Source organism: Meriones unguiculatus, chromosome 6, assembly GCF_030254825.1.
Source record: "Meriones unguiculatus strain TT.TT164.6M chromosome 6, Bangor_MerUng_6.1, whole genome shotgun sequence".
In the NCBI taxonomy this organism is placed as follows: domain Eukaryota; kingdom Metazoa; phylum Chordata; class Mammalia; order Rodentia; family Muridae; genus Meriones; species Meriones unguiculatus.
Window position 1 is genome coordinate 8,729,473 of NC_083354.1, and position 12,934 is coordinate 8,742,406.

Sequence of the window (12,934 nt, forward strand, 5' to 3'; positions counted from 1 at the left end):
ATGATCACCAGATCACAAGGAAATTTTATATTGACTCTTTTACTCAAAAAAAATCATGTGTAGGTACATGAATTTAAATATAGAATACTTAGAACACTGAAAAGTACAGATTTGTTTATACCATAATCGGTAACAGACTTGGGAGCGCGCTGCTCTGTTTCTGTATTCCTCTTCTTGTTCTTGGATTTCCAAGCATGATACACTTTCAGCCTTCTGTGAAATTCTTCTCTGCAAGCTGCCAGGAGCTCAATATCTATTGATTACATGGAGAGAAAAATTAACATCCCAAGTTATTCATCTGATATAATCATTCCATGGCACGAACAGGTGTATGTAAAGGTTTTTGGTTTTCAGTTTATGGTACAAAACAAAAAGGAACCTAAGGATGAGCATTTCAGTCTTTCATATTTACAGATTATTACTCTCATATTATTATCATCTATATCATTTGCTCAAGTCAAGAACTCTAGAAGAAACAGATATTTGTATATGAAGAAGTTGAATCAGAAAGGTTTTTTAGAAGAAGACAATTACTGTGCTCAAATACAAGCAAGGGTTACAGGCACCACATTCTCACATTCATAACACACTGCACTCAGTGAGGACAAGAGCATGGCAAGAGCCCTATCCAACTAGTCAGTGTCCAGAACTTACACACTGTGCTTTAAGGGAGACCCTAACTATGTGAGACTCTGAGTATTGTCTCTCATACAGCTAAGTGTTCTGCTGGGGGAAAAAAACAATTTAAAAAGAAATGGTTATATTGGTATTTACTACTCTGGATTCACAAAAGAAAAGATCCAGATATTCAAGTATTTTACCACTATTATAAACATTAGAGGAACTAATTAATAATTAATATAACCTAAGTCATAAGTTGTATTTGATCCTTTTCTTTGACTTGGGTAAGAAATGGGCAAAATGCATTTAATTCTTTAATCATGGTAGTTAGTTTTCATTGTCAACCCGAGACAACCTCCACTCACCTGGGAAAAAGGTCTCAATGAGGCACAGTCTAGACCAGGCTAGTCTGTCTGTGGACATCTGAGTGTCCTGACTGTATTAGTTGCGATGTGAGAAAGCCTGCCCACTGTGGTCAGCGACAGTCCCTGGGTTTGGCCCAGGAGCGTGTAAGAGTGGAAAAGCAGGATAGGTACAATGCGTGCATCTACTTTCTGCTCTCTAGGGTGGAGGTGGTATGACAGCTTGCTTTAGCCTCCTTTTTTCCATGAAGATGGACTGTACGAGCTACAATAAACCCTCTCTCCTCTAATGTCCCCTTTGCCAGAGTATTTTATCACAGCAACAGAAAAGCAACTAGAACACGTCTTTCATGTCTCCATTTTCAAGGGAACAAAGAATAACAGACTGGTTTAGGTACTTTGCACACACCCACGCACACAGACATGCATGCACACGCACACACACTACCCAGGTAGTTCTCTTATTGGCTGTTGGCATGGACCCCTCCTCTCCTCCATCTCCTCCGTGCACTTACCACAAGAAGTGTTGATTGTATCACGAAGCTCCGCATATTTCCATTTACTGAGATCATGTTTCTTGGTACCGGCAGCCGCCTTGGTAGCTTGTACGGCAGGACCTCTGTAATCAAAAATTTTATATTTTTCAACAAGAAATATACTTACCATGAGACAGGCACTCAGAATCAATTTTCATGATTTAGGTTACGCTCAATGTAACGAAGGAAGAGGTTCAACCCATCAGGTTTCAAAACAGAAAAAGAAGGGTCACAGATATTATGGTAAGTAAACTCTGCGGGGCTGAAACGCTGGCTCTTGGGTATCAAACAAGCAAGCCCTCCACCACCACCACAGCACTACCGTCTTCTACCTCACAACGTTCCTCTTAAGAAGGACGAGGAAGGCAAGCTACCTGAGAGCAGATGTGTAGTCTCTCACCATTTTGCATTTTCAAAGAATAGCAGTCCCAGCAAATGGCCAAGAGAGACACTTTAGATGACTGACATTACTGAAAACCACCACTGAAAATACATCACCCTTTGTGCCTCTTCCTGGGCTTTTTAAATTCTGTTTATTTGTTTTGTCCAACTCTACGTGGGTTTTTTTTTGTTTTATCTTATTATATTATATTATGCTTGATTTTATTATTACACCTTAATAACCTGTTTATTTTCTAATGAGAAAAGAAAAGATTGGCTGGAAGGAGAGGTGGAAAGGAACTGGGAGGAGCAGAAGAAGAGAAAGCTGTAATAGAGATATATTGTTTGAAAAAAACCTATTTTCAATAAAAGAAAAAAAATTAAGAAAAGACATAACCTTTTCCTGATGTGATAGAAATTACATTTTCAACATTAAACCTGAGATGAAACAAATAAGCTATCTTTGCCTCTTTTAAAGGCCAATGTGTGTAGTTTGGGTGATAAAAATGGCATATTTGGCATACTTGAAACTCCTTGACACAGTGACCATCATATACCGACTGATGAATACTAAGTACCTATTTAATCCTTGCTGTGTTTTATGGCTAACATCTGTTTTACTGCAAAATTTGCAAGCGATGTAACTAGTGATTTTGCATACAGCTTTTCCTTCCTACCTGCTTAGCTCAGAGAGTTAACTGTAAGCCCCAGAGCTAACCTAGGTATCCATCAATTGAACCAAGTTATGTCAGCATTTTCAGGAAAATTTATATAAATGGAAATAATCATATTAATATAATTAAGTTGGTCTCAGAAAGACAGATATCACATTTTCTCTTATTTTTTACTTCAATATTTGATTTAGATACATAAAATCATGCATGTATCTTTCAGATGAAAGGAAAAGCTTAATTGTCTAGGGGGAAAGGAGACTAACAGGAGAGAAAGGCAAAATAAAAGAGTGGATGACCCCCCTCTGAGGGAGGAGCAGCCTTGCCAGGCCACAGAGGAGACAATGCAGCCAGTCCTGAGGAGACTTGATAAGCTACGGTCAGATGGAAGGGGAGGAGGACCTCCCCTATCAGTGGACTCAGAGAGGGGCAGGAAGGAGGTGAGGGAGGGAGGGTGAGATTGGGAGGGAATGAGGGAGGTGGCTACAGCTGGGATACAAAGTAAATAAACTGTAACTAATATAAAAAATAAAAATAAAAAATAAAGAGTGGATGACATGTGGCAGAGATCTGCTCAATACAACAGACAGGTGTATGAAGATGTCCTTATGGAACACACATGTGTAGAGTGAGTATACACGGTAGAAACTGTTGAGTCAGCTATGTGTCTGCAAGGTCTTTTATCCTTACCAATACATTATCTTTAATATTTACAAAAATACTAGTTTCTACATCTCTAAACTGCCATTCAATAAAGTGACTGGAAAAAAAATCACTCCCCCCTTCCACCACAACTCTTTTAAAGATGTTTTCTAGGACAGTAACTGGAAATTATTTTAAGTTTTTCTGTTTTCTTTTGTTTTTAAAAAGGAAGACAACTTACAGAATATATAGTTTGATAGTCAAATATATATAAGACACCATAGTATGTCTCAGTATGTGTGTGTGTATGTGTGTGTTTTGAGGTGTTTTGATAGGTTCTGAAGATAACACTGAATTCAAATTATTACTGCATAAAGGTGAGTGTAACAACACTAGCTTTCTGTTCACATTGCTCAACCTGCTAAAAAATGTTCTTGGAGTTAGAAACAGGAAGTGAGCTCATTGCAGGTGGATGTTACCCTCTCCGTCTCTGTATTATTAAAACAGTAAAACAAATGTATAATCCACTGATTATCCTTATCGCAAAGACAACCATACAAACAACACATTAAAACAACAGAACTGACATTTTTAATTTATTATTTATTACAATTCATTTACTTTGTATACCAGCTGCAGCCTCCTCCCTCCTCTCCTCCCAATATCACCCTCCCTCCCTCCCTCATCTACTCCTATGCCCCTCCCCTAGTCCACTGATAGGGGAGTTCCTCCTCCCCTTCCATCTGACCCCAGCCTATCAGGTCTCAAAGGACTGGCTGTATTGACTTCCTCTGTGGCCTGGCAAGACTGCACCCCCCTCAGGGGGAGGAGATCAAAGAGCAGGCCAATCAGTTCATGTCACAGACAGCCCCTATTCCCCTTATACCCACTTGGACACTGAGCTGCCATGGGCTACATCTGTGCAGGGGTTCTAGGTTATCTCCATGAATGGTCCTTGGTTGGAGTATCAGTCTCTGCAGGGGCCCCAGGGCCCAGTTTTTATGGCTCTGTTGGTCTCCTTGTAGAGCTCCTGTACCCTCCCAGTCTTTCTATCTCCCCCTTCTTTCATAAAATTCCATGCACTCTCCCCAAGTTTGGTTATCCTCTGCTTCAATACCTCCATCAGTAGAGTCTTCCAGAGGTCTTCTCTGGTAGGTGCCTGTAAGACCCAGTAACTTAGCACTTCTAATTAATTTTGTAACTTTTAACTTGAAAAATATTATTGAATAAAATCTACTTTTAAAAACTATACACTAGGGCCTAGGCTCACAACCAAAAAAATTATGAACTCCATCCTACCAGGGATTTTCTCTGAAAATTCATTTGCAGCAGTGGTTTTTAAACTAGTATTCATGTTTAAGATCCACTCTTACTCTGCTCCCCCCTCAGCTAGGCACAGTGTAGGGGTAGAACTTCCACCCCAGGGGGAGTTCCCAAGCACCCATCCCATCAGGGGGAGACTGATGGGCACAACCCAGCACCTAAATGCCAGCTGTGTCCTTGGTGAGAAACATCAAGATGAGGAGAATCTTGCTTCTTACTGTGTTGGGATGGCATTCCTTGTAGGAAAAGGCTACATGGGAAAGGAGTAAGCCAATCATACAACAGGTTCCAAGTCCGAATAACCAAAAGGCATGTGAAACATGATTTCTGTAACAAATACTTATTTCTGCAAACACACTGCACTAACCTACTCAAAATTTCTGACATTTCTTTGGCCATCTGTTCCCTACAAGAAAAAAAAAAGATAACACAACACAATTATATATAAGGCACATCACATAAATTGCTTAAAGGATACAAAAATATAATTAATCTTAATATTATAATGTTGTAGCTATTTGAAATCATTTTACTTTGTGAACTATCTATTAATGACACACTTGTCAATAATATTATCCATAAGCCATGGCAAGATCTTCGAGTTTAAAGTTACTTGAGCACATCTCCATCACTGTGTAAAAACTTTCAGATTAAATTCCATGAGGGCCATGCTTCGCTGGTATTTTTATGGGCGGAATATAAATAGCATGCTTTAAATGCACTCAAGAAACTTGGCAGAATATAGATGCCGTGCAAGGATTTTTGCACCAAAGATGCTTAGTGCATATTAGTTAGACAAAGCTTCATGGTGGTAAACCAAGCTGGTGTGCTCAAATAACATTCTAAAAATCTTCAGTTCCCAACCAAAGTATGTATTTAAAGAAGAAAAGAAGAAAATCAATACGAGAACTTTTTAAATGAAATGCCTGATGTAATCTGACCTTGCAACGATAAGTACATCTGAAAAGCAAAAGCTGCTTTCTCTTTCATTATTCACAAGAGACTGTCACTTTTCTAAGCTTGTTTAATTCCATGAGGTGGAATGACAGTTTCACTGGGTTCAAGAAACCAACACTTTTTAAAATTTTATTTCATCCCTGTCCTTTGCTTTCTTTTCCTTCACAATTAATCATTTTCACATATGTTCTATTCATTCAACTCTAGTAACCACAAACCCTTCAAGTCAGTTAAAAAAAAAAAAAAACACTCACAAGTTAAAAAGATGGATATATTAGCTGTGGGTACAGTTTCCTAAATGCCTGAAAAGTCTTGGGACTCTGATAAAGGGGCAGGGATTTGTATTCAAATATATAATTAATATATATTGCATTTATATAGCATATATTGCGCTCAGCATGTGTATGGAGCACTGGCAATGCTGGGTGTTGCTGTGAGCTGTTCAAGCAAGCACAGCAGAAGTAACCAGACCTGAAGAAGCTGCCCAATGAAGATGAAATCCATGAAACAAACCACACAAATACAATTATCTTTCCAGCAGTATACTATCAATCTCTTCTAATACTGAGATTGTGAGAATTTTGTAACCTTTTATAGTATGATTTTTAAATTACGCTATTTTAAATTTTAAGATTACAAATTGTCTCCCCTCTGCAGTTTCTGTCCATTATTAAAATCCCCTTTTCTCCTAAGTGTCTCCATACTCACAGCATGTTCCCAGGAGTCAGACAGCTTTTCAGAGCTCTTGATCACTATATGGTCTGTTGCTCATAGAGACGTGTGATGCCTTGGCACCAGGAGACAGCCGCTACCAAGTTACACTCCCCCTGACCCTCACTAAAACCGCACCAGATTACTCACTGACCCAAACTGGTCCCTGCGTCTCAGCGTTTTCACCTTCTGGTTTCGCTAAGCGACCTGCAATGCTTGCAATTTCACCTTGCATGTTAATTGCAGTGTTTGTTTAACAAACCCAAATGACAACTCTAAAGTGGTCTTTCTAATGGAGGGAGAGTAAAGAGTGGCCACCCAGTAACTATTCCAAGTTTGTGGTTGGTGCTGAGGTAACAACAAGGCTGAGAGTTTGCACCACTGTTGCTGTTGAAGTGTTGGACACCCTAAGTGTCCTGAAGAGGAACTGTCCTTGGGTACTGTCCTCCAACCCATGTAAGATCAACATGTTTGCCAGACACATCAAGTGAAGCATACATACATTTTTAGGCAAACCTTCTAACATGTTAATAGCATATTTTCCATAGTTTTAATGCACAACGTTTTCCTTTTAATATATAATATTTATACAGATGCGAACAGCGTAACTGAGAAGAGATGCCATGTTTTGTCGGAAACTCTGAAGGGAGTCAACTGTTCATGATGCTGTGGCATTAGGGCTCATGAGACAACATTCTCCTATCAGATTGCAGTTCTAGCTATGGCTTTCATGGTGAGTCTGTGTAAGCAGAACCATCCAGTTACTGGGTCATGTCTTCTCTAGCAACTGCAAGCACCTCAGTGAATGCTTCATTGTGCATGCCCATGTTGTTTGTGAAATGCCTCCTCCTGGTGCTGCAGTCTAATACAGTTGAGAACTAGCTTAATGCTGTTAAAAGTCAGGTTGCATAAATATCCCTAAATATTTCATAGATGAATACAATATGTTCTCTTATTTTCCAAGTGTTACTAAGATCCTCTCTCTGTGGGAAAAGTTACAACTAAATAAGCATTACATATTAACTTCAGAGGGAGACCTTTCACATATTAGTAGAATTAATTATCACATATACTGAAAACTAAGTACTTTTCTTATTCTTATCTATTCTTCCACACCTGATATGAAGATGTAAGACTGAATTTAAAACACATAAAACAAGTTGGTATTAAAGTTGAAACAACAACACAAAAACAGGAGAGCAAGTCACAAGCTACTATGGCTAAGCATCAAACATTTCCCCAGGGCAAGAAATAAAAGATGGAAAAACAGTTATTTCATTATCTTTTGGCAAAAAGAATAAGAGGAAATTTACTCCAATGAGAAACCTATTTCTCAAAAATAGAACCAATATTTAAAGAGACGAAGTGAAATGACATACGGTGTCATTTGGGATCTTGCTCCATCAGTTCTGTGAAAAGAATATGTCTTAGTTAATATCACCACCAGCTCTGAATTTTAGAAATCTCGATTGTGTAAATTTATGGTCTAATTACTTGTTGATTTAAAAATGTAACTTATCTGTAATCGACGTAAGATCATTAAGACTTTAATGTGTTTTAAAAATATTCATTGGAAGGATTGTAAAATAATGAACTAATGGAATTAATAAAAATTAAAGAGCAAACAGATTAAGATTAGAAAATTCAGACATTCATACACTGTGAGATTTGGTGTTAATAGAAATCTGGGTGTCCCTACAATTTCATGTAATTTGAAGTTGCTGGTTTACATCATGGATCATTATATGTAATGGATTAAGATATTTGAAAACATACTATATGTGTGCAAACAAATCTTACTTAGAAGTTGCTGGGCAGGAACTCAAGCTGGAAAAGTAACTTAGAAATGTTTAGTACAGCAGACACCATGTACTTATCACATACACAATTTATGTGGTTATTAGAGCCACTTTTGTATGTATGGTCCTAGCCAGCTTATTTGCAATATCATATGCCTTCATATACAGTTCAGACTCCATAGATTTTCAAAATAATCACATAGGTAAAAAAACAAAACTTGTGATGACAAACACAACCCATCTTCGTAGCTAAGTAAAATCTAACCACCTTGATTAGCACTGCCTTTTCCTTTTACAAGCAAATAGCCCCATCTAGTGGTTATATTTTAGGAAGCCAAGATTACTTTTGTCTCTATATATACCTCTTGGTATACAGAAAGTATATGCGCCTCACAAATTTGTTTTGTCTTTTTAAATGAATAAACAAAATAACTGTTTTCTACTCTAAATTTTAGACAATAAATATTAACTTTTCTGCAACAAAATGTTACATCTTCCTCCAAATTCTACCATAATATAATTCAGAATCTAAGGAAGCAAAACATTTCCATAAGATTGGCTTTCCTTCTTGAAAAGGAAACATTCTTGTTGGGCAGTGGTGGCACATGCCTTTAATCTCAGCACTCAGGAGGCAGAGGTTGGCAGATTTCTGAGTTCAAGGTCAGCCTGGTCTACAGAGTGATAGAGGACAGCCAGAGATGATATAGAAAAACCCTGTCTCAAAAAAAAAAAAAAAAAAAAAAGAGAGAGAGAAAGAAAGAGAGAGAAAGACAGAGAAAGAGGGGAGAAAGGGAAGTAGGAAGGACGGAAGAAAGGAGGGAGGGAGGGAGGGAGGGAGGGAGGGAGGGAGGGAGGGAGGGAGAGAGGGAGGAAGGAAGACGTCATCTCTATCCTGAGGTATGGGAGAGTAAACTGCACCTTGCTCCAAGTATTATGAATGTGGCGTGAGGCCTAAAGAAGCTAAGTAACAAGGAAGACCCTAGGGAAGGTGCTTAATTCCCATTCCGAAGGGCAAATAGAATAGATACCAGAAGCGGCTGCAGAGAGGGAACAGGACTGAAGCCTACCATAGACGTCCTCTGAAAGGCTCTACCCAGTAGGGGATCGAAACAGATACTAAGACTCACAGCCAAACTTTGGGCAGAGCACAGGGAGTCACAGGAAAGAGTGAGGAAGTAGAATGACCCAGAGCAGACAGGAGCTCCATAAGAAGACCAAGAGAGCCAACAAAGCTGGATCTATGGGGACCTGCAAAGACTGGTGCACAAACCAAGGATCACGCATGATGAGGACCTAAACCCCCTGCTACGACATAGCTGATAAGCAGCTCAGTCTCCATGTAGGTTTCCCAGTAAGGGGAGCAGGGCCTTTCTTGACATGGACTCTGTTGCCTACTCTTTGATCACTTACCCCTAGTGGGGGACCATTGTCAGGCCATGGAAGATGCGGGCAATCCTGAGACTTGATAAGCTGGGGTCTGATGGTAGGGAAGAAAGGTTCCCCTTTCCGAGAAATAGGGGAAGGGAATAGGGGTGAAGAGGGAGAGAGAGTGGGACCGGGAGGAGGCAAGGGAGGGGGCTACAATCAGGATGTAATGTGAATAAATTATCAAAAAATAAATTTAAATTTAAAAAAGAATGTGGTGTGTTGTTTCAAATTTATATTAGAAAAATACTCATTAAACTGCATTTTAATGTAGCAACTAACTTCTATGTCAGTGTTTAACAAGTACTTAGAAACTAAATTTCTACCCATTACACAATACCCTTGAGCAATTTTAGAAATAAAGCTGGGTTTTGCTCTTAATAGAACAATCATTAGCTGAAAATTTAATAGTTCAATAACTAAATGGAAAATCAATTGTTTTGTTCTAGTACAAAAATAAATCCAACTAATTTAAAAATGTTTTTACTTCAAATATGTCAATACCTAAAAAATTAAGATTCTCTCCTAATCCTTTTCAAATAGAAAAGAGAGGCAGGGGGCTTAAGAAAGCCCAGGACAGGGGTGCGATCCGGAGCTCGGTACCTTCGGAGTGCCAGGTCACTCTGCGCCTCATCACTGATGAGCTCTGACTCGTTCTGGGCAATGCGCAGGGCCAACTCCCTGTCTCTGCACTCCTGTGCCAGGACCGCCTGCTGCTGGGACTCTTCTTCCCGCTGTCTGGCCAGCTGCGCCTCCACCTCAGCCTGAAGCACAGAAAGCCACACCTAGCAAGAGCTCTTCCTTCTTAAAACTATTACCTCGAATAAAAAGAAGGCTTAGTGGTCTCGGCCAGAGTCTCTGGTAAGGAACAGACGCTGTTTAAATCCAAGCCTCCCACGTACAGGGTTTGCCCCTATATTATCGCTAATGCTTCATTTTCCCAAAGCCAAATGAAGGCAAGAGCTACAGGGCTCCACCATTCTGTAACCACAACACGAGTTCCATCTTCCCTAGCACTATCGTTCCATCTCATACTCCCTTCAGAATCGGCCTTTAACCCCGGGGCAAACCAGGGTTTTGATTCACCTCTTTCATTACTTAGCAGTTGCTATTTGATAGAAATCCAGTCCAATAAGCACACACCTGGATACGTTTTTCATCATCTTCCCGCTTCTTCCTTTCCTCCTCTTCTTGTTTTCTCTTTGCTTCCATCTCAAGTTTCCTAAGAACAGAGGAGAAAACTCTTCAGACTTTCAACAGACTATGAAATCTCTCAGAAGTCAACCAGCCATAGGCAAACAAGCAGGATGAACCCATGTTAGCCTCCGAGAACATATATTACCAACTCATTTCAAGTAACATAAAGTTTAACTACCCTAAACAATGAAGCAAATACAATCATCTTCTATAGCATTAAGCGATTCTAGATTAACTTGGAAATGATGCGTTCACAGCTGAAGGAAATGAAGGTGGCGTATAAAAGGGTGGCCTGCAGACCCACATTTACAGAAACATTCATTCACAATAACAGCCTAGGAGCACAGCTATGGATGAAGTATGCAAGTCTGCCATCTGCAGCAAGATGGATGGAAGCGGAGGGCATCGTGTTAAGTGAAACAAGCCAGACTCAGAAGAAACGTAAGAACCGTGTGTTCTCCCGTATGTGGATGTGTTCTCGCGTATGTGGAAACATAGGGAAAAGGGAGAAGTCGGACTGTGCATAGAATAGTGATCCAGGGACTCTGAAGAGTGTTTGCCAGGTACAGAGATGGGGAGGTGGAAAAAAAACGGGTGGATGGGTACTTCAAATGCACAGTACACATGTATGTTAGTACCAAATGCATCCCATTAATATGTACAATTAATGTTTTAGAAGAAAAGAAAATGTTTTAGGCATGGTAGGCCATGCCTGTCAACATAGCATGGAGAGGCAGTGAAAAGAGGACTTCCACAGTGTTAAGGCAGCCTGGTGCATATAACAAAATCTAGGTCAGCCAGGGCTAAAAGATCATCTCAAAAAGCTAAAGAATAAAATAAAGCGAGATTAAATTAAATCAAGTTTGTGTGCTACCACTCCCTCAAGAAGTTTCAGACTTTAGGGCCAATAAGACGGTGGAGAGGGTAAAGGCACTTTCCCCCAGGCCTGATAGTTTCAATCCCATAAATCCACATTGTAGGAGAGACCCAACTCCCACATGTTGCTCTGACTTCCAGATGACACCATGGCAAAAAAGTCTACACACACACACACACATGCACATCAAAAAAATTTTCAGATGAGATTGTTTTCAGTTTTTAGATTTTCAGATTAGGAATGTTAAACCTGTACTCCATAAGATGAGCATTTAATTTTTAAAAACTCATTATAAAATTGGTTGATTTGTACCAGGCATATCAGTGTGTAAATATAACTGACACTCGGAAGGCTGTAGCAGGAAGATGAGAGTTGCAGGCCAGCCTGGGCTACACTCTGAAACCCTGTCTAATATATACATATATGTGTATATGTGTGTATGTGTGTATGCATATTGTAGCATCACTATATATACATAATGCATAATCATTGATTAAAGTAGGAATACAGTTTTATCAGCCACCATCCAGCATCCTCTAGGCTTCTAGTGAGAACAATGCAAATGGCTTACATCCGCCTCTCCTCCTCCTCCTTCCGCCGACGCTGCTCATCTTCTTCACGCCTCTTCCTTTCTTTCTCCATCTCCTCTTGAATGCGTCTCAGCCTCTCTGCCTCCTCCTCTTGCTGTTTCTTCTTTTGCAATGCAGTGAGAAGCTCTTCTGAGCTTTTAACTAGCGCGTCATACTCTCTCTGTATTTGCTCCCTCGTCATCATGGTGGACTTAAAAAGCCAAATAACAACAAAGTTTCCTCCTTTGCACAATATGGATATGCTTTGTAGACTTTAAAACAGTTACAATGTTTTATGGGTTTTCACAGTTTAAAAAATATACTCTAAGATACAGATAAACAGTCGGCAAAACTGACCAACAAATCCATATTCATATTTTTTTTCTTACTGTTTCATGTAGGCCAAAGTAACCTTGAACTAGCTATGGAAGTGAGGAGCCTCAGAAACCCTAGGATTACAGGTGAACATCACCATGTCCAGCTACTCACATACTCTTTGAAAGCGACCTCCACACATAAATATTTGATTCCATGTTTTATCAAACAAGCCACCAATATCTACCTGTAGCATACTATGAACAATGCTATATAAATGTAGCTTTAAGATATTTTTAAGGAAAGACTGCCTCATGTAGCCAGAGTTCACTGTATTTATAGCATTCAATTAGTACCTAAGAAACAGTTGGGAAATTACATCTAGATTTCTTGGATGGTTTCCTGGGTTAATTTTGGCTGATGATGACAAACCAGTCTCATCCTTGATCTGTAAAGTCAGCTAAATCTACCATCTAGCATTTTCATCCTTTTCTTAATTGTTTTTCTCTTTTTACCTCTAAAATTTACCCTGCCCACAGGAGCTACAG

At 39.5% G+C, this 12,934-nt stretch overlaps 1 protein-coding gene across 5 annotated transcripts in view; it reads right to left on the minus strand.

The window, feature by feature from the left end:
- Myo6 (myosin VI) overlaps positions 1–12,934 on the minus strand; it is a 135,742-nt gene that overhangs the window by 10,382 nt on the left and 112,426 nt on the right. For 2 of the 5 annotated variants that reach the window (XM_060384695.1, XM_060384694.1), the window contains exons 26-33: positions 12,074–12,282; positions 10,572–10,650; positions 10,032–10,192; positions 8,005–8,031; positions 7,584–7,613; positions 4,904–4,942; positions 1,499–1,602; positions 122–253 (exon numbers count right to left, since the gene is read on the minus strand). In XM_060384695.1, the coding sequence (XP_060240678.1) occupies positions 122–253; positions 1,499–1,602; positions 4,904–4,942; positions 7,584–7,613; positions 8,005–8,031; positions 10,032–10,192; positions 10,572–10,650; positions 12,074–12,282 (781 nt within the window). The remainder of the gene's footprint in view (positions 1–121; positions 254–1,498; positions 1,603–4,903; positions 4,943–7,583; positions 7,614–8,004; positions 8,032–10,031; positions 10,193–10,571; positions 10,651–12,073; positions 12,283–12,934) is intronic. The other 3 variants (XM_060384698.1, XM_060384697.1, XM_060384696.1) reach the window with 2 other exon arrangements.